The sequence below is a fragment of the Phocoena phocoena genome, chromosome 7 (genome assembly GCF_963924675.1).
Source record: "Phocoena phocoena chromosome 7, mPhoPho1.1, whole genome shotgun sequence".
NCBI classification, from domain to species: Eukaryota; Metazoa; Chordata; class Mammalia; order Artiodactyla; family Phocoenidae; genus Phocoena; species Phocoena phocoena.
This window is the reverse complement of record NC_089225.1, coordinates 20997000-21016597: the sequence shown is the minus strand read 5'-3', so window position 1 is coordinate 21016597 and position 19598 is coordinate 20997000. Positions and strand designations below refer to the sequence as shown.

At 36.6% G+C, this 19598-nt stretch overlaps 1 protein-coding gene across 2 annotated transcripts in view; it reads right to left on the bottom strand.

The window, feature by feature from the left end:
* Positions 1-19598, bottom strand: part of RAB3GAP1 (RAB3 GTPase activating protein catalytic subunit 1) — a 125230-nt gene that overhangs the window by 11052 nt on the left and 94580 nt on the right. For both annotated transcript variants that reach the window (XM_065880305.1, XM_065880304.1), the window contains exons 18-19: positions 12197-12334; positions 8275-8502 (exon numbers count right to left, since the gene is read on the bottom strand). In XM_065880305.1, coding sequence (XP_065736377.1) covers positions 8275-8502; positions 12197-12334 — 366 coding nt within the window. The remainder of the gene's footprint in view (positions 1-8274; positions 8503-12196; positions 12335-19598) is intronic.

Genomic DNA, 19598 nt, shown 5'->3' with positions numbered 1-19598 from the left:
ATTAGATGCAGATTATGCACTCTTGGACCCAACAGTACATAAGTGATGTTGGACCCTTCAGATTATCACATCTCAATGCAGACAATCTGCCCCTTATTGGTGATATTCATTTTGATCATTCAGTCAAGGTACTGTCCCATTTCTCCAGTGCATACTTATTATTTATTCCCTTGCAATTCAGAAGTATAATCTGTAAAGAGCCACTTTAAAACCATGCAAGTATGACACTCTTCACCCAGATTTCCACCTAGACTTAAAATCTATTGATGATTCTTACCTGAACCAGTTACAATAAATATGGTTGTAAAATGAAGTTTCCAACTCCAACGTATCCTCTATATTTATCATTCATCTTTGTGCTGAAATGCCCTCCCTTCTCTCCCATTTTTTTATTTATCTACATATTATCAATGTGGACCCATGGGTTATGATTTCTATCCAATGGTTTATAATTCATTACTGTCCTTATCTGGCACTCAAATTGTCCAGATTTGGCCAGTAAGAGCCCCTTCAACCTAGCTACTTATGAAATGCCCCCATCTTTTTTAAAAACCCTTCCTTATTTTCTGGCAACACATGATCTTCCACATATCTTACACCTTCCCTGCCCCAATCCTGAAATCAGCCATTTCTCTGAAGAAAGCATGGTTCCTTTTAGTAAGGAATGTTCTAGAAATCAAAATATATGTGCTCACTGCTACCAGGATGTCACTGCTTCTAGATCCCTACAGAAGTGAGCTAGGAAATGTATGCTTATATATATACATATGTACATACCCACATACCTATCTGTATTTTAGAAACCTATGAGTCCATACCAATACCTCCAATTCCAATCACTGCCACTGGGTCTTCTTTGCCTTCCTCAATTCCACGTTGGCATCTCACTTCCACAATGAGAATTCTGGCTCCCAACAATACCAAATTACTCCTTTGCTCAAACAATAATCCATGTACAAGGTTCAGAATTGCTTACCCATATCACTATAAAAACAAACCTAGAAAGTACGAGTTGAAGATTTGTTTCCTGTGGTCTCCCGCCACCCACCACACCTGAAGGTATACAGTCAAACATATCTTTTGTCCATAAATTACCTGAATTAGATTTCTTCCTCCCACTCCATCCCCCTTTCAGTGTAGATGTTATTCATTTGAAATACAGCTAGTTTATCTCAGCTTGCTTTCAGTCTTAGGTTATTTCCCCTCTTTCTATTCTTCTTGATTTAAGTTTTGAATGTAGACCATTACATTCTTCCAGAGTCAAATGTATACAGAAAGCACACTCTTTTCTAAGTGTAACCCCTGCCCCCCATATTCCTCCCACTCTATCTTTCCCTCCCCCTCCAAACCTTCTGGGTAACTAATTTCAGTGTTTTCTGGTTTATCCTTACTGAGTGTCTTTTTGTAAACATAAATAGATATGTTTTCTTAATTGCCGCCCCCCCCCCGTTTTTTTAAACACAAAATGAAGCTATACTCTTATACTTTATTTTTATACTCGTTTATACTTTACTATACTCCTTGATACTCTTTTATACTTTACTTTTATACACTTTTATACTTCTCTCTTAAAAACATATCCTAGAAGCTGGTTTCTATCAGTTAATAAAGGTTTTTCTCCTTTTTTCTTTTTCTTTTTTAAACCGCTACATAGTACTCAGTTATGCAGATGAACTACAGTGTATTCCACAAAGCTCCTAAGCTTGGGCATGTAGATAGTTTCCATATTTTGTAATTACAAGTAATGCAGCAATGAATAACTTAATGCATCTGTATTTTTGTTCTGTTGAAAAGTCCTAGAAATGGGATTGCTTTAAGTGAAAGGGTAAATGCATATGTAAATTTTGTTAAATACTGCCAAATTCCCTCCACAAGGGCCTGGACCATCTAGCCTCTTACCAGTACTGTATGAGAGGGCCTGGTGCCTCATGGCCTCACTATTTATCAAGCTTTTGAATTTTTGCCAATCTGATTGTGAGAAATGGTTATCTCAGTACAGTTTTAATTTGCATTTCTCTTATCATGAATGAAGTTGAACATCTTTTGATAGGTTTAAGGGTAATTATCCTTTTCATGGTGAGTTCTCTACTCATATCTCCTGACCATTTTTCTATAGTATTTGGCCCTTTATCTGCAATACATATTCTCCCAGTTTACAAATATTTCTCTCGGTTTATCATTTGTCTTTTGAATTTACTTTTCTTTTTGTCATGCAAGAGTTTTTTTTTTTTTAAAACAAATTCTATCAATCACATTTTTAACTGCATCTCGGTTTTGACTCCTTTCTCTAAATTCAGGTTACAGAGGAATTCACCCATGTTTTCTTCTAGTGCTCCTACAGCTTCGTCTTCAGTCCATTCTTGTCTATGGTATATGAGAGAGAACTAATTTATCTTTTTCTAAAAGGTTATTGTTATCTCAAGACCATTTATTAAAAAGGCCATCTATACCCCAGTGATTGAGATGCCATCTTCATCATATAGTAGATTTCCACATGTAGTTATGGACTTTTCCATTCTGTTTCACTGAGCTATTTATGCCCCAGTATCACATTATTTAAATAGTGAGGCTTTGTACTGTGCTTTAAAATCTGGTTGGGTTAGTTGCCACCCTTTCCCTCCCTTCCCCCATAGCTCTTTCTTTTCAACCTGTTCTTAGCTATTCCTGCATGTGCTTTTTAAACAACAATTCACCCACTTAAAGTGTACAATTCAGTGGTTTTAGGTATATTTACAGAGTTGTACAACCAAAAACCACAATCAATTTTATAACATTTTCAGCACCCCAAAAAGAAATCCATTAACGTCTTCTCTCCAAACCCCTGAGTCCTAACTTGCATTTTTATTTCTCCATATGAACTTTAGTACCAACTTGTCTGGCTCCATAATAAAGCCTTTTCGTGTTTTTATTGGGATTGCATTAAATTTATAAATTGATTTAGGTAGAACTGACCTTAATGATATTGAGACTTCCTAACCAGGAACAAGGGTTATCTTTCTATTTGTTCAACTGTGTTTTTCAGGAGCGTTTTGTTTTCTTTATTCAGATTTCAAAGATTTCTTGTTAAAGTTTATTCCCAAGTATTTTAATGGTTTTTCTTCTTATAGTGAAAAGATAATGACATTCACATCTTCAGAATAGCTATTATTTGTGTACATGAGTGCTACTAGTTGTATATTAACTTTATATCCTGCTACCTTGCTGAATTCTTTTGCTTGAATTAGTTTTAACAATGATTCTTTAGATTTTTTCCAGTATACTGCCACATAATCTGCAAAGTGTTTTTCTTTTTAGCTCCTATGCCTCTGCTTCATAATGATACAATTTTCTACTTAGACTTGTTAATCCAGTCAATTATACTGTATAAATAGAGTTCCAAATAATCATCCTTGCATTCAATCAACATGTGTTATTTTCTTAAAGTGATAATAGAGTCTGTTCACTTAGCATTTTTGCATTCAATTTCTTATTACTGTTCTGTAACTTTTTTTTTGTATGCTGTCTCTATCAGGTTTAGGTACATTGTTATAGTTACTTCATAAAAAGATTCTGCAAAATTTCCTTCAATTACTATGCATTGAAACAATTTGTGCAGCATTGGAACTACATGGTCTCTCTATTCCCCTGTGAAACCATCTAGGCCTGGTGCTTTTTTACAGGGTTATTCCTTGATAACTGTCTCTATTTCTTCTTTGGAAACTGGTCTGTTTATATATACTTTGTCTTTACTGGGGTCAGTTTTGGTACACTGCATTTTCCTAAGAAGTCATCCATTTCATCTCAGTTTTCAAATTTTCAGTATGTTTAAAAAAATACTTCCTCTGAATCAATAGTCATTTGCCCTTTTCATCATTTATTTTGCATATGCATGCTTTTTTCCCTTTCTTTTGTGATTAAGGTAGCCAACGGCTTATCTACTTTGATTTTTTTTTTAAACCAGATTAATTTGATCTGTTTTTCTGTTCTCTACCTCACTGTTATCTGCATTTTATCTTTATGACTGCCCTTCCTTAATTTTCATCTGGTTTTACTTTGTTGTTCTTTTTCTAGGTTTTTGAGTTAGGAATTTATTAATCCAATAATTTTCATTCTTTTGTTTTAAATAATTTTTAAAATAAATTTATTTTATTATTTATTTTTGGCTACATTGGGTCTTCATTGCTGTGCGTGGGCTTTCTCTAGTTGCAGCGTACAGGCTTCTCATTGTGGTGGCTTCTCTTGTTGCGGAGCACAGGCTCTAGGTGCACGGGCTTCAGTAATTGTGGCTCGCGGGCTCTAGAGTGCAGGCTCAGTAGTTGTGGCGCAGACTTAGTTGCTCCGCAGCATGTGGGATCTTCGCGGACCAGAGATTGAACCCGTGTCCCCTGCACCGGCAGGCGGATTCTTAACCACTGCACCACCTCTTTTGCTTTTTCTTGATGTAGGTATTTAGGGCTATGGATTTTCCTTTGATCGCTTCTTAAATATATCCTATAGGCTCTGTTATGCAGTATTTTCATCATCATTATTTTTCAGGAATTCTATAGTTCCTCTTTGTATTTCCCCTTTCACCTAAGTGCTGTTTAAATTTCCAGTTGGAAGGCCTAGGGTTTTTAACTTTTAATTACTAGCTTTATTGCAGAGATCAGAGTATTGGTCTTATTGCCACTATGAAACCCACTGATGTTTTCTTTGTGCCCTAATATACTATCAGTTTTTTGTTTTTGTTTCTTTGTATAAATTTTTTTTTCTTTTTTGGGGGTGCTGCATTGGGTCTTCGTTGCTGCACACGGGCTTTCTCTAGTTGCAGTGAGCAGGGGCTACTCTTTGTTGTGGTGCATAGGCTTCTCATTGAGGTGGCTTCTCTTGTAGCGGAGCATGGGCTCTTGGTGTGCGGGCTTCAGTTGTTGTGGCCCACGGGCTCAGTAGTTGTGGCTCGTGGGCTCTAGAGCTCAGGCTCAATAGTTGTGGCGCATGGGCTTAGTTGCTCCACGGCATGTGGTTATCTTCCCAGACCAGGGCTTGAACCTGTGTCCCTTGCATTGGCAGGTGGATTCTTAACCACTGCGCCACCAGGAAGTCCCTACTATCAGTTTTTGTGAATGTTCCATGTGTGCTTGAAAAGAAAGTACAGTTTCTATTATCAAGGTATAGTGTTTGAGATACATCTAAAAGATCAACCTTATTATCTTGTTTAGATCTTTTCTTAGTTTTGTTTACCTGTCTTGTATTGAGTGTGTTAAAAGTCCTCTGTTATTAGTGTGTTTTGATCTATTTCTTTTTGCATCTCCCATGGTTTCTGTTTTATACAAATGGTTACCGTGTTATCTAGTACATAAACATTAACAACTATATATCCTCATTGTGAAATATCACTTTTAGACTATAAAGCATCCTTGTGTATCTCATTTAATGCTTTTCTGCTTCAATTCTATTTTGTCTGGCATTAGGATTAAAACTCCTGCTTTTTTAACGTTTTCATTTACCTGGTAAATCTCTGTCCATTGTTTACTTTGTAGCCTTTCTGAAGGCTACAGGTTTAGGTACATTGTTATAGTTACTTCATAAAAAGAATAACAGAATGCCTTGTTGACAGCAGAGTTGGGTTTTATATGACTATCTTATACTGTAATTACTCTGCATGTGATATGATTTTTATTATGTGTGTTACTCTATTTGGTGTGTGTTGTTTGCTTTTGAATAATTTTTCCATTGTACTTAGGAAGGTTTATATTTTTACTCTAGTATATAACCTTGTATTAATACCTTTTATGCTGCCCTTAATTCACTTATATCTTTATCTATTTCATGAACTGGTCTGATAATTTTAAATGGTATCCTTTGCTTACCACTTATTATCTGTGTAACAGTCAATGATTTCATTCTACTTTCCTCCTTCTTTTTCCATCCTAACTTTTATAGCTGCATTCTCTCTACTTTGCCGCCCTAATATACAGTTTTTACATATGCTTCTTCTACCCATGTCCCCATCTAGTTTTAGTCTTAGCTCTAAAATTAAATAAATGAAATGCTCACCCATAAGCCCTTTGCCAAAGTTTCCCTAGTCATCTCTTGGTTGGGTAAGTTCATCCTCCTATACTATGTTGTTCAATAAGGCAGCCACTAGCCAAATGCAGCCATTTAGAAATCCAGTTCCTATGTTATACAAGCCACATTTCAAGTGCTCATTAAAGCCACATATGGCCAGGGGCTACCATTTTGGACAGCATAGCTATAACCATTCTGAACACTGCAGGAAGTTCTATTGGACTGGGGCAGCTGTAGTGGACTCCTCAGGAAGGGCACACGTATACAGTTATATGGGCAAAATCTCAGAGAAAACATTTTTTATAGCCTTCACTACCTGGACATCTCGGTGGAATGTAAAATCTTTAGTGTGTATTTTTTCCTTATACTTCTTGAAAACTCTGCTCCACACTGCCCTGCTGTTGAGAAATCTGACAACTCTCTCGTTCTCTTTCCCTTGTAAATTATTTTCATGTTTTTGCCTGCAGGGTCTGAGTTTCTTGTTTTTGTTTTTTAAAATATTTAAGGTCTAGTAGTATTACAGTGACATAATTTGGAGCTCACTACTCCTAGTCCACTTTCCCCTGTACCCAGTGAGCCCTTTCAATGTGTAAATTTGGGTTTTCTTTCATTACCAGAAAGTTTTCTTAAATTGCAGTTTTATTAGTTCTGTTCTAGTGCTCTGATTTTTCTGCTTCAAGGACTCTGATAAAATGAGTATTATTCCTACTCTACCTATCTTTCATTTTTCTATTTTCTCCCCAGTCCCTTTACTCCTTTATCTCATTTTCTCTTGGCTGTTTTGCTGCTTTTCCTCAATGCCTTTTATTAAATTTAAATATGAACCTATTCTTCTGTGGGTGCCATGTAATTTAGTCTTTGTTTTTGATATGGTTGTCTTTTTCTTATACTTCTATCCTGAGTTAAATCAACAGTAGTTTCATTTCTTTGTGGGGTTTTGGATTCATTTGTGCTCTTGTTTTTAGTATTTCTAATTTAACATGATTTTTCATATCCCCCATACTTGTTTGAGAATATTTGACTCAGTTTGGACTGTCATGTTACAATTTTCTTCTGCTTTGTGGTCAGTTTTCTGGGAAATGTTTTTATTAGCTGAAATGATCCAATTTGTGCTTTCCGTTTTTTATAGTAGTTTCATATAGATGTGGTCTGCTCTTTACTATTATTGGTCATGTCACAGTTCAAAAGTGCCCTCTTCTGCATAATTTCTTTAATGGATGGCAGGAGATGAGGGAGGTTGATATGTCTTATTTCTCTTTCATTCCTACAGAATCTTTAATCTTCCCCTTGTTTCCTTCGTTCCCATCAATGCTTTATCTCTAAGGGGTATATCATTCCCACTTATCTACCTGGTTCGTCCTAAGGCAGAGTCTCTCTGAGTGTCCACTTCTGGTCCTGCTTACTGTCAAGCCACGTCCCTGTAGCCAGTGCTGTTAACTCTCAAGCCCTACCTGTGTTGAGTATTTTGACACTTAGTGTTAGGAGCAATCTTTCTGGAGTGACTGGGCTGCATTTAAGTCTTCTGTATCCCTCAGCATTTCTTCTTAAGACTCCCTGTCCATACTCTCTACACCCACAGGCTTACAACAGTGGGAAATCCACTGGAATCTGGCTTATTTCTCTACTTACTTAGTTAATTCAAAGATCACTGTAATCTCTAACTGTAGTAATGCTGACAGCATGGATTTCTGTACTCTACTTAATTTCATGGGGTCTTTTGGGAGTTGGGTGGGTAGAAGGGTATGTGGGACAACTTGATATCAGGTGGCTGCCAATATTCTCCAGAACTCCAATGTTTTTTTTAATAATTGCAATGCAGTCTACTAAATGATATATCATAATTTATTAAACAAAGCCTTATTTTTGGAAATGTTGGCTGTATCTACTTTTTCACTATGAAACTTTTTGAACATCATTCTTGAACACTGATCTTTATGTATCTCTCATTATTCCTTTAATACATTTTTTTGGCAGTAGAACTGCTAAGTCAAAATACATGATCATTTTTAAGGCTTTTGACATATGCTGTGAGATGGTCCAATGGTAACCATTCTATGTAAAATATGCATGCCTTATTCTTTGGACTACCTGTAACCAGTTCTAAAATCTTAAATGTGAATATTCAATATGTAAAAGGTTCATTACATTTCAATGCTTTGCTTCTCAAGTATGTCCAAAGCTTTCATATCTATCATAGTTTTTAAAATACTAGAACAACAATTAGCAGTATACTCAAACGTCAGTTACCTTTTCTGCTTCCCGTGTATCATCAAAGAGTCTCCTTTGCCTTCTAGCGGGAATTGGCTTAGCTGTTTCCCAGGCTTCTACCCACATATTGCTTGGAATCTTCATTCGGGCGCTCAGTTCTCCTTTCAGAACCATGTTGCCCTTTTCATCAATCACTTCCTCTTCAATGTAATCCCGGGGTGAGTACCACCTCACAAAATCTTCCAGAAAACAACCTGGATTAGCTGCCTAAAACAGACAAAAAATTCAGCAGAATCAAATAAAAATCAACAGTTATTGATAAACCTGTTTTCAAAAATCATACTTTCACTTTCACAAAAAGACCAACCTTTACAAAATCTAGTATGTGACTTGAGTTACAATGTCACCTTTAAATCAGGTCAGATGTTAAAGCACCAAAAGTACTTTATTTTTGCTGCCCCCATTTTATAGAAAAAGAAAACATTTTCATTTGATGAATTTGGAAATAAAAATTTGATGTAAAGTGAAAATAAATCTCAGACTATAAGTTAATTTAAAATTATAGTATAATAACTACTCAATACTTAGAAAAGTATCAATAAGCTCAAGTCAAGTAAATTAAATAATACACAACATGATCAGAATAATAACCCAATGATGGAAAAGTTCTGCTCTTTTTTTCCTCGATAAGTCAATACTGATACTGCAATAAATATCAGCTAACCTCAAAAATGTTCTATTCAGCCATCAAATTCTCATGCTTTATATAACAAGTTACCATTACATAAACTGCTTTTGTGCCATTAAGGAATTGGAATTAAAATCTGCTTTTGTGCCACTAAGGAATTGGAATTAAAATCACTGTTTTTCAGGCTTCTGAAACCAAACTAATTAAGTTTTATTTAGTGGATAATTCCATAGAATTAACAATGAGGCATGCCAAAATCCTTTAAGTACTTCTACATTCAAGCCTGAAAAAAAAGGGAGAGGCTTTACAGTGTTAGTGGTAAGGCATGGAGGTCTTTTTGCCAGTGCCCAGTAATATATTAGTAGAGTATTAAGGATGGGCATATATATCATCCCCTTAATATTCAAAGGATATGTGTACACATATTAAACACATACCTTTTTGGTTATAATTCTCTACCACAACATATTCATCCTGCTATGAGTACTATATTTAATTGCCTGAAACAGTAAGTGATGTAAGCATTACTAAAAAGTGTTAAGCATATGGTCATTTTCTTTCTTTTTAAATTAAATTAACCTCACACCAAAATGAAAACCAACATGATGAGAATGGTTAGTCTTAAATTTGAAGAGCAAAACTACCAACCTCTCCTTATTGAGCTTACTGGATGCCAGTAATAATCATCCCCACCAATTTTAGGAAATCCCCAAAGGGATGAGAAATCAGGAGGGTTCTTAACTGACAGCCAACAACATAAACTTCTAAGGGCTACGGCATCACAGCAACAAAAAACTGCTGTGAACTGCAATGGGTCAAGATTACTGCATGATTCAGGATTCATGTACTAAGACTGGATATTAACCAGGCAACACCACACCCTCATGAAAACATCTCAGGAAACTGAGAGATAGGCCTTGAGTGAAGAGAATGAACCTGAAAAAGAAAACAAGACTGAACTCTTGTACTACAGAATGGTAGTTCACACCAGAATTCTTCCTTCTGGTTGTCTTTATTATACCAGACAGAACACAGCGCTACTAGGAGAGGCTCAAGACTCACTTCAGCTATGGCTGATCTTCTTTCTACTCTTATAGGTATATATACTGCAAGGGCATGCTCGAGAACAGGCCCTGTCCTTCTGGAACTGTGCAGTGTAGGTGCCTCATATACCTATCAGCATTTATACAAAGCACTGGGGACTCTCCCATGGCCCCTAATACCAAGTCATCCCTATACAAAAAGGGAAAGGCAACCATACCTATTTTAGCATGACTACGTATTTCCTAAAATATACTCTCTGATTCCCACATATGGGCAGATGTGTAAGTTGGTTATTTGTCATATAATCTATTTTCTGGTTAAAACAATGTTATTGAAGAGATTTTTACATTATCCAGGTTAGTCCAAAAGAGTCTAACGAACCACAGTTTTGCCGAAGCACCGTGTTAAAGGAATTATATAGCACCTTGAGGAGCAAAGGTTTCTATGGGGAAAAGCTTTTACAGCTCCAATTTGGAATTTCCTCCTGTACATGCTTCTACAAGGACACTGCAGCAGAATAGGGACAGATGAATATGAAGGCAGCTAAAGGTCAGGTAAAAAAAATAGCTGCTATGGAGGCTAGTACTTCCTACTGTGCACACACACCCTAAGCCAATTCCCTCCTCTAACTTTTTGATTTAACACATACCCTGAGAGCCAATTGGCTTCTCTTTATCCACTGTACCAACTATCTGCTTTAAAACACATCTCTTTTTCTTGCCTCACAGCAGAACAGAACTCAAAGATTTTCTGTATCTTTCTAATCTCTATGGAAAAATGCAGCTCGAGAGGTTTACTGAAGATTTCTTCTTTTAGGAAAGATGGGGGAACACAAGCAGGGAATAAAGACTCCCTTTTATTGTCGCTCTCTGCTAGCAGGGAAGATGAAAGTAGCATAGGTTTTCACGGGGTGTTTATGTTGAAATATCAAACTCAGGCTGGCCTACCTAGCACAAAAACAGGACTGAGTAGGAGCTGTGGAATGAAGAAATGGAGGCCATCACAGGTAGCAGTAGGTTAAGGAAGAAAGTCTGGGGATGGGAGACAGTTCAGAGTATCAATAATAGGAAAAGGAAGCCCTGTGGCCCACTGAGCTACCCATTTTTTTTTTTTTTTTGATGTAGATGTACATGGATTTGCCTCTGCTTTCAATAATCCAGAAAGACTTTCTTCATCACTTGGTTTTTAAATTAATAAGCTAAGTGTCACCATTCTCTGAATCCTTTGTGTTCTAGATACAGGCCTGTATCTAAGCCTAAAATATTCTTCTCCAGGTAGCAAATGCCTATTCATCCTAAACTGTGATGCTTCTGAAAAATTTTCCATGACCTCCACTCAGTACAGTCAGTCACCTTTTTGACCTTGCTCTCCTAAGAGAACTCATCACACAGTAATTATTTACATATCTCCTCCCACAACCTCAATAGACTGTTAACTGAGGATAAACATTGTACTTCTTAATTACCTAATCACAGTGCCTGTCACAAAGCAGGTAACCAAAGGTTTGCTGAATGAAGCAGCCTATGTTAAATCTTAAGGATTTCTAAAAACCTTGCATTAAATTGACTGAACATACCTAAAGGAAGAAAACTTCCCAATCCTCATATAGAAATGATTCAGTTCTCAACTTCCAACCATTATTCAAAGATTATTCTTTTCAGACTTCCCTGGTGATGCAGTGGTTAAGAATCCGCCTGCCAATGCAGGGGACACGGGTTTGAGCCCTGGTCCGGGAAGATCCCACATGCTGCAGAGCAACTAAGCCCGGGCACCACAACTACTGAGCCTGCGCTCTAGAGCCCACGCGCCACAACTACTAAAGCCCACATGCCTAGAGCCCGTGCTCTGCCACAAGAGAAGCCACCGCAATGAGAAGCCCATGCACCACATCAAAGAGTAGCCCCCGCTCACAACAACCAGAGAAAGCCCGCGTGTAGCAACGAAGACCCAACCAATGCAGCCAAAAATAAATAAAATAAATTTATTTTAAAAAAATAGAATCATTTTTTTAAAAAAGATTGTTCTTTTCTTTTTTAAACTCAAGAAGCAAGTCTGACTATGACCTTTAGGGGATGGAGGTAGGGTGTTGTAACTACGAATGAAATTTAAACATTTAATAAAAAAAAAAAAAAGACATGCAGGCCTTCACACCACTTTACAGAGTGACTTTCACAGCTTCATCCCAGAATAGCTCAAAATAGACTCCCGAGCTCTGATAACGTGACCCACCTTAAAAGACTCCATATCTGAGAGCAGACAGGCACTCTGCATGCGTGCTCGGAGGTGAGCCCCTTCTGCCGATGTACCCAATTTAGCTAGAACCTCCGACTGCTCTTCTAGCAGATCTTCTGTCATAGGTGCTGGTTCCTGCGAAGCACAAAAGGACAAAGCTCGTGAATAGCTGTTTTTAGAGAAAGCAGAACTATAAAAATAGAACAAAGACAACAATTATTTCAGCTATAGCAGTCACAAGATATGTATTTAAAAGAATTCAGAGAAATTTGCAAGTTTTCTGGAACCTACGTGAAAAAGTAACAAGAAGAATAAGTATGACTGTCAGTGCACTGCCCCCCACCCCGCCCCGCCAGCCAACAGATAAGATTATCATGTTTCCTTGACCATAGCTAAGAGAGGAACTGGATGCACTGAACATCTTCCTGCCTATTAATGATAAAGAAATGAAGTCCTAAGATATTTTTATGAATGCCATTATTAGTTGCAACAAGGTTTTTATGATACCTAGTAAGAGAAGAAAACTGAAAAGAATTGAACCCCAAATAACTATATTTTATGTTGGAGGAGTAGCTTTGAGTTTATGTTCCAAACACATTCAAATTACCAATTCCCACAAGAAGTTGTTTTTTACTTTGGGGAATCAGAGACATTATATATTTTAATGGTAACCCCAAATAAAACAGCAGCTAAGGCAAATCTAAAGGAAAATACAACTGTAGAATCATTAAGAGAGAGACAGAAAACATTTCAAAACTGTTCAGGGGGGTTTAGGAAAGTTCTCTGAGAATTGATTCCATTAGATTTTATATTTGAAATATGAAGAACTCAACAACCCAGAGACTAACCAAACAAATCTTGCCTGCTTTGTTGTTAAAGCCAGAAAAACATGAACTCCTTTATTCCTAAAGACCTAGCAGAAGTGTGTGTCTTGTCAATAAATAGATTCCTTCTAGATTTCAGGAGCTTACTATAAAAGCAAGTTTTCTGGGCTTCCCTGGTGGCGCAGTGGTTGAGAGTCCGCCTGCCGATGCAGGGGATGCGGGTTCTTGCCCCGGTCCGGGAAGATCCCACATGCCGCGGAGCGGCTGGGCCCGTGAGTCATGGCCGCTGAGCCTGCGCGTCCGGAGCCTGTGCTCCGCAACGGGAAAGGCCACAACAGAGAGAGGCCCACGTACGGCAAAAAAAAAAAAAAAAAAAAAAAAGCAAGTTTTCTTAGCCTCAGTACTACTGACAGTTTAGACTGAATAATTCTGTCGTGGTGCCTGTTCTATGCATTGTAGGATGTTTTGCAGCATATCTCTGGCCTCTGCCCACTACTGCCTGTAGTACCACTCCACCTCATGACAATCAAAAATGTTTCCAGACCTTGCCAAATACCCCTGGGAGGCAAAACACACTCCCCAGTTGAGAACCACTTCCACAGAGATAAATAATTTTTGCAGATATCTGTCAGAAATAAAGTAGAAGCATGGTAAAGGTATGGCATTCAAAACACAGCAACAAACAAAAGAAAGTAACTTTTTTCTTATATCATTCTCATTTTTGAAACAAACCTACAAGGGCACTTACAAACAGTGCTGGAGAGAATATAAATCGTCCCAGACAACAATCTGGAAATCAATACATGGCAAGCATTTATGATCATGCCCTCTGACCCAAGAATTCCACTTCTAGAAATATCACTGTAGTATTATTTATAACAGTGTGAAAACTGGAAAGAATCTGAATGTACAATAACGGAAATGGTTTGATATAGCAAAAAATGGGGAGGAACTACTTTAACAGTGATTATCTCTGGATTATGGAAATATGAGCTTTTGTTTTGCTTTCTCTACGATGAACATGCATCACTTTCAAAGTCTCACCCTGATACTTGGGGTTGAATAATAATTGGTAAGACAGTATGACAGACTGGTTAAGAGTTTGGGCTCTAGAAACAACATGACTGTATTTGAATCCCAGCTGTATAACCTGGGGCAATTACTCCAGCTTTATGTGACTCACTGTTGTGAAGAATAGATCCTGGCACAAGCTCAATAAACACTTGCAATTAGAGACAAAATACTTAGGTTGTATTTTAAGTTTTTTACTCTACTTTCCCTATGATATCAAAATTCCTCAGATTCAAAAATAACATGAATCTCCAATGAAGCAGTATACTCAGGAGCAGAGGCCCTCATTATTTCCATTAAAAAGGAACTCCTTTTCATTGTTCTTTAGCCTCCTGAGGGAAGGGAGGAGATACTGAAGGGATACTGACTACCCCTCCCACCTGGGAACTCCGGCCAACTGTAAGTGAAAAACTTGATCAAGAGGAATACAAGCAGCAAAGAGCATGAGGGCCACACATTCTTATATGTACCATTTCTGAATATGCCCAAAGCTTTCTCATACACATGATCTCATCGCTAATCACTGAGAAGTCATCAGTGCATTTTACATGTGGTGAAACCGAATGCAGAGATAGCATCTTGCCCAACATCATCGAAGTGGCAAACTCTCAAGTGACAAACTGAAGGGAGAATCTAGGACGTCTATCTAACGCTGGCTTTGAGAACTATTAGTTTGAATCTAATCCACTACCTAAGAACTCCTGCTTTAACAGATTCTCTACAAATTTCTCTTCTAGCCCCGGCTCTAAAATGCTGAGAAAAATTTTTAAGCCTTTCCTAGCCATAAATTTTAGGTTGACCTAAGTCTACATGAAAGGAATAAGGGAGTGTATTTAAATTCTTAGAAGTGGGACCTATATAAAGTCTTATTATTTACTTTTTCTTTTTGGTGAAATGGCAATGGATTAACAGCACATTTTAAGCTAATTTGTAAAGTCTGAAATTATAATGGTTTCAACTGGGATCATTTTGAATTCCAAACATTTTCTATAAGTACATATACAATGGTTATAATTCAAATAAGATTAACTTTAAAGTAAGAAAGTAAAACAGATTAAAAATTTGCCCCGATTTACCTAAAGGTAAGACAAAAATTAATTTCTAAATACATAAGATGCATGTTGAGAGAAAAGTAAATTTAAATTATTCCAGACTTGGATTACAAATTTGAATGTGGAAAGTAAAGCATCTGAAATAAATGAGGAAGACATAGCATTCTGAAGAAAAATAAAGCTTGAGCTTCCAGAACAACTTCCTCTGACTCTTCATTAACCCAATCAAACCAACATATATGCAACAAGTTCATTAAAAATAGGGAGTATTGTTAATTAAAACTTGGAAAAAGAAAGCACATAAAATATTAAACTTCACTGAACACTTACATGCCAAATATCTTTAAATACGATATGTAATTTAACCCTGAACAACCCAAAGTAATACAAACTATTATTGGCTTTTAAAATATTTAATATTTGTTTATTAGATAAATAGGCAGGGTTTTCAAACTGAAGATACATTAGAACAAGACAAATACTTTCGTTTTTTTCTTCTTGTCAACCACTGATCATATGACAAATTTTTAAATAGTATTTTTTGAAGTATAATCAACATACAGTAATTTAAAGGGTACATTTGTTAACTACATACCCATGAAGCAGTCACTACAATCAAGATAAAAAGCTTCCTTATGCCCATTTTTGGAAAGTCTATCAAAAAGTGAATAGATGAACTGTGCTATATCCATGCTGAGGAACACTACTAAGCAATAAAAATGAATGAACTACTGATACACACAACAACATATATGAATCTCAAAATAATTATGCTAAAAGAATTCACACACACACAAAAACCATACTGTAATTACATAAAACTTATATAAAATTCTAGAAAATGCAAACATTTTTTTAAGAGAGAAAAACAAGGCTCAGAAAGGAAACATAGCCTCTACTAGCAATACTAGCTAAAAATAAGGGTGGTGCCAGGCTACAAATCTAGCTCCGCTAGATTCCTACATCCCAGTCTATGCCACAAGACCTCAATACCAACTGCATGCACTCCAACAAAATTCGAAAAATATACACTTGGTTTCTAGCATTAGAATAGTCTGTCCTAGTACTAACAGTTAGTGATGAAGTATCTAAAATATAATTACTTTTAAAATAATATAAAGAAGCAAAAAGATAAGGCCTGTCAAACAAACAAACAAAACTAATGACAGCCACCTGGCAAAGAAACAATATAAGCATGGGAAAAAAAGTTAAGAGAATCCACGTTTAAAATTATCAAGCAATCATCCCAACATCCCACTGCACAATTATTACAACTGATCAACCCATCTCAAAATATGAAAACTGGTTAAAAAACCTTTAAGTCAATCCTTGCAGCCTGAGAAGCGATACTAGCCTCTTAGGTCTCATATAAGAAAAGGTCCTCAAAAGAATAATAGCCTAAAAAATAAAAAGAATAATAGCCTAGAGTCTGTCATACAGAGTGAAGTAAGCCAGAAATACCATATATTAACGCATATATGTGGAATCTAGAAAAACGGTACAGATGAACCTATTCGTAGGGCAGGAATAGAGACGTAGATGTAGAGAACAGACATGTGGACACGGCGGGGGGGTTGGGGGGAAGGGGAGGGTGGGACAAAATTGGGAGACTAGGTTTGACATAAATACACCACCATGTGTAAAATAGCTAGCTAGTGGGAACCTGGTGTACAGCACAGGGAGCTCAGCTTGGTGCTCTGTGATGGCCTAGATGGGTGGGATGGGTTGGGGGGTGGGAGGGAGGTCCAAGAGGGAGGGGATATAGGTATACATATAGCTGATTCACTTCATTGTACAGCAGAAACTAACACAACATTGTAAAGCAATTTTACTCCAATTAAAAAAAAAAAAAGAATAGCCAAAAATTGAGTACTTATTTTGGACTAGACATGGTATCATTCACTTATCATATTTAAAACTCACTATTTCATTTAGAACTCACAATTATCTTATGATTACCTCAATATGCAGGACAAACATTTGATAAAATACAATACCTGATCATGAAAAAAACTCTCAGAAACTAGGAATAGGAGAAAATTTCCTTCATATGATAAATGATACCTACACCAGATACACTCAAAGATTATCACATGCTTTCCTTCTGAGACTGGGAACAAGAGGAGGATGTCCACTGTTCAACACTGTACCTGAGGTCCTAGCCAGTACAATAGGAAATGAAGAAGAATTTAAAAATGTACAGGCCAGAAAATCAAAATTCAAATTGTCTATTAACAGATAACATGACTGTGTGTATAGAAAGCTCCAAATATACTAGAAACAATAAGTGAATGTAATAAGATTGTTAGATTCAAGGTCAATATACAATAATAAACTATTTCTACATATCAGGGAAAATGTTTTTAAATGAAATTTAAAAATACCATTTACAATATGTGAAAAATTACAAATATTATATTTTGACATAAATTTAATAAAAGATATGCAAAACCTCTACATTAAAAACTAAAAAACACTGATAAGGGAAAGTAAAAGGAACATCAATAAAATGAAAGACATTTCATGGTCACGAGACTCAATACTGTTAAGATATCAATTCTCTCCAATGCAATGCAATGTTAATTCTAAATCTAATTTGATACAATATGAATTAAAATCCCAGCAGGATTATTTTATGTGTGGAAACTGACAAACAGTTTCCCAAATTTACATAAAAAGGAAAAGAAGAGTCAAGATAATCTTAAAGAACAAAGTTAGAAGATTTAAACTACAAGATAGAAAGATTTTTATAAAACTATAGTAATAAGGACAGTACATTACTGGCACAAGGATAAACAAAGAGACTAACAGAATAAATAGTCCAGAAAGAGACCAACACACATACAATCACTTGATTTACAACGAAGATGTCACTGCCACTCCATGGGAAAAGGCAGGTCTTCTGAATAATGGTGCTGGAACACAACTGTACACCCTTACAGAAAAAAGAGAATCTTAATCTCTTCCACACACCAAACACAGTCAATTTGAGGTGGATCACAAACATAAATGTGATAGGTAAAACCATAAAGCTTCCAGAAGAAAACACAAGAGAATATCTCCAGGACCTTGGGGTAGTTAATTTCTTAACAGGAGACAAAAGCAGTATCCACATAAGAAAAATAGTGGTAGATCAGACCTTATTAAAAATACCTATTCAACAAAAGGCATCATTAAGAAAGTGAATAGGCAAGCCACCAACTAGGAGAAATTATTTGTTATAGATAGACAGACAGACAGATACAGATATATACACTTCAGAACTCAGAATATATGAAGAATTCCTACAAAGCAATAAGGAAAAAGACGACTAATTTTGAAAAAATAGGTAAAGGTCTTGAACAGGCACTTGACCAAGAAAATATCCAAGTGGGCAATAGATATATGAATATGTGTTCAGTGTCATTATTCATCAGGGAAATGTGAAAACATGAGATACTACTACATACCCCTCAGAAAGGCAAAAATTAAAATGACTGAAATTATCAAGTGTGCAGAGAAGAGTTAACATAGCAGGCCTTAGACTATTATCCTCAGAAAGGCCTGTTTGCAAAGTTGGCCCTCGGCTGGCTTCTGGGAACCTGGATCCTGGCAGAGTCCCACCATACTCCAAACTGATAAAAATGGTTCACTATGTGTAAACTCTTTGTGCAAACAATATGGTTTATGCTGAATACCTGCTTTCCTTCTGGGAGTCTGGAATTTTGGCACATCCTAGGCAGAGGGTGCTTTGTGACCAGGCCCCAGTAAAAAAAAAAACCCTGAGCACTGAGCCTCTGACAAGTTTCCCTAGTAGATAACATTTCACATGTGGTCACAATCAGTTGTGGAGTTAAGTGCATCTTGTGTGACTGTACTGCGAGGAGACTCTTGGAAGCTTGTGCTTGATATCCTCTGAACTTTGTCCCATGTGCCATTTCCTTTCACTGATTTTGCTTTGTGTCCCTTTGCTCTATTAAGTTACAGCTGTGAACATGACTATATACTGAGTCCTGTGAGTCCTCCAAGAAAATCACCAAACCTGGGAGTGGTGTTGGGACCCCTGACACACCAAATGTAAGAGATTATGTGGAATAAGCCACAATTATTATGCATTGTTGGAGGGAATGTAAATTAGTTCAACCACTTTGGGAGACTGTTTAGCAATATCTACTAAAGCTCAAACATATTGCTACCACATGGCCCAACAATTCTACTCTTAAGAATATATCCAAAAGAAAATGAGTATGTTCACCAAAAGACACATAAGAATTTTCATTTGTTTATAATAGCTCAAACTGTAAACAACTCAAATTGCATCAGCAGGTGAATGGGTAAGCAATAAGAATTGAGTGGCACATTCATATAACAGAATACTATAAAGTAATACAATATGCATAAATACTGATTCATATAATGACATAGATGAATCTCACAGACGGTTGTTAAATAAAAAAGCACAAGAGTACTTAA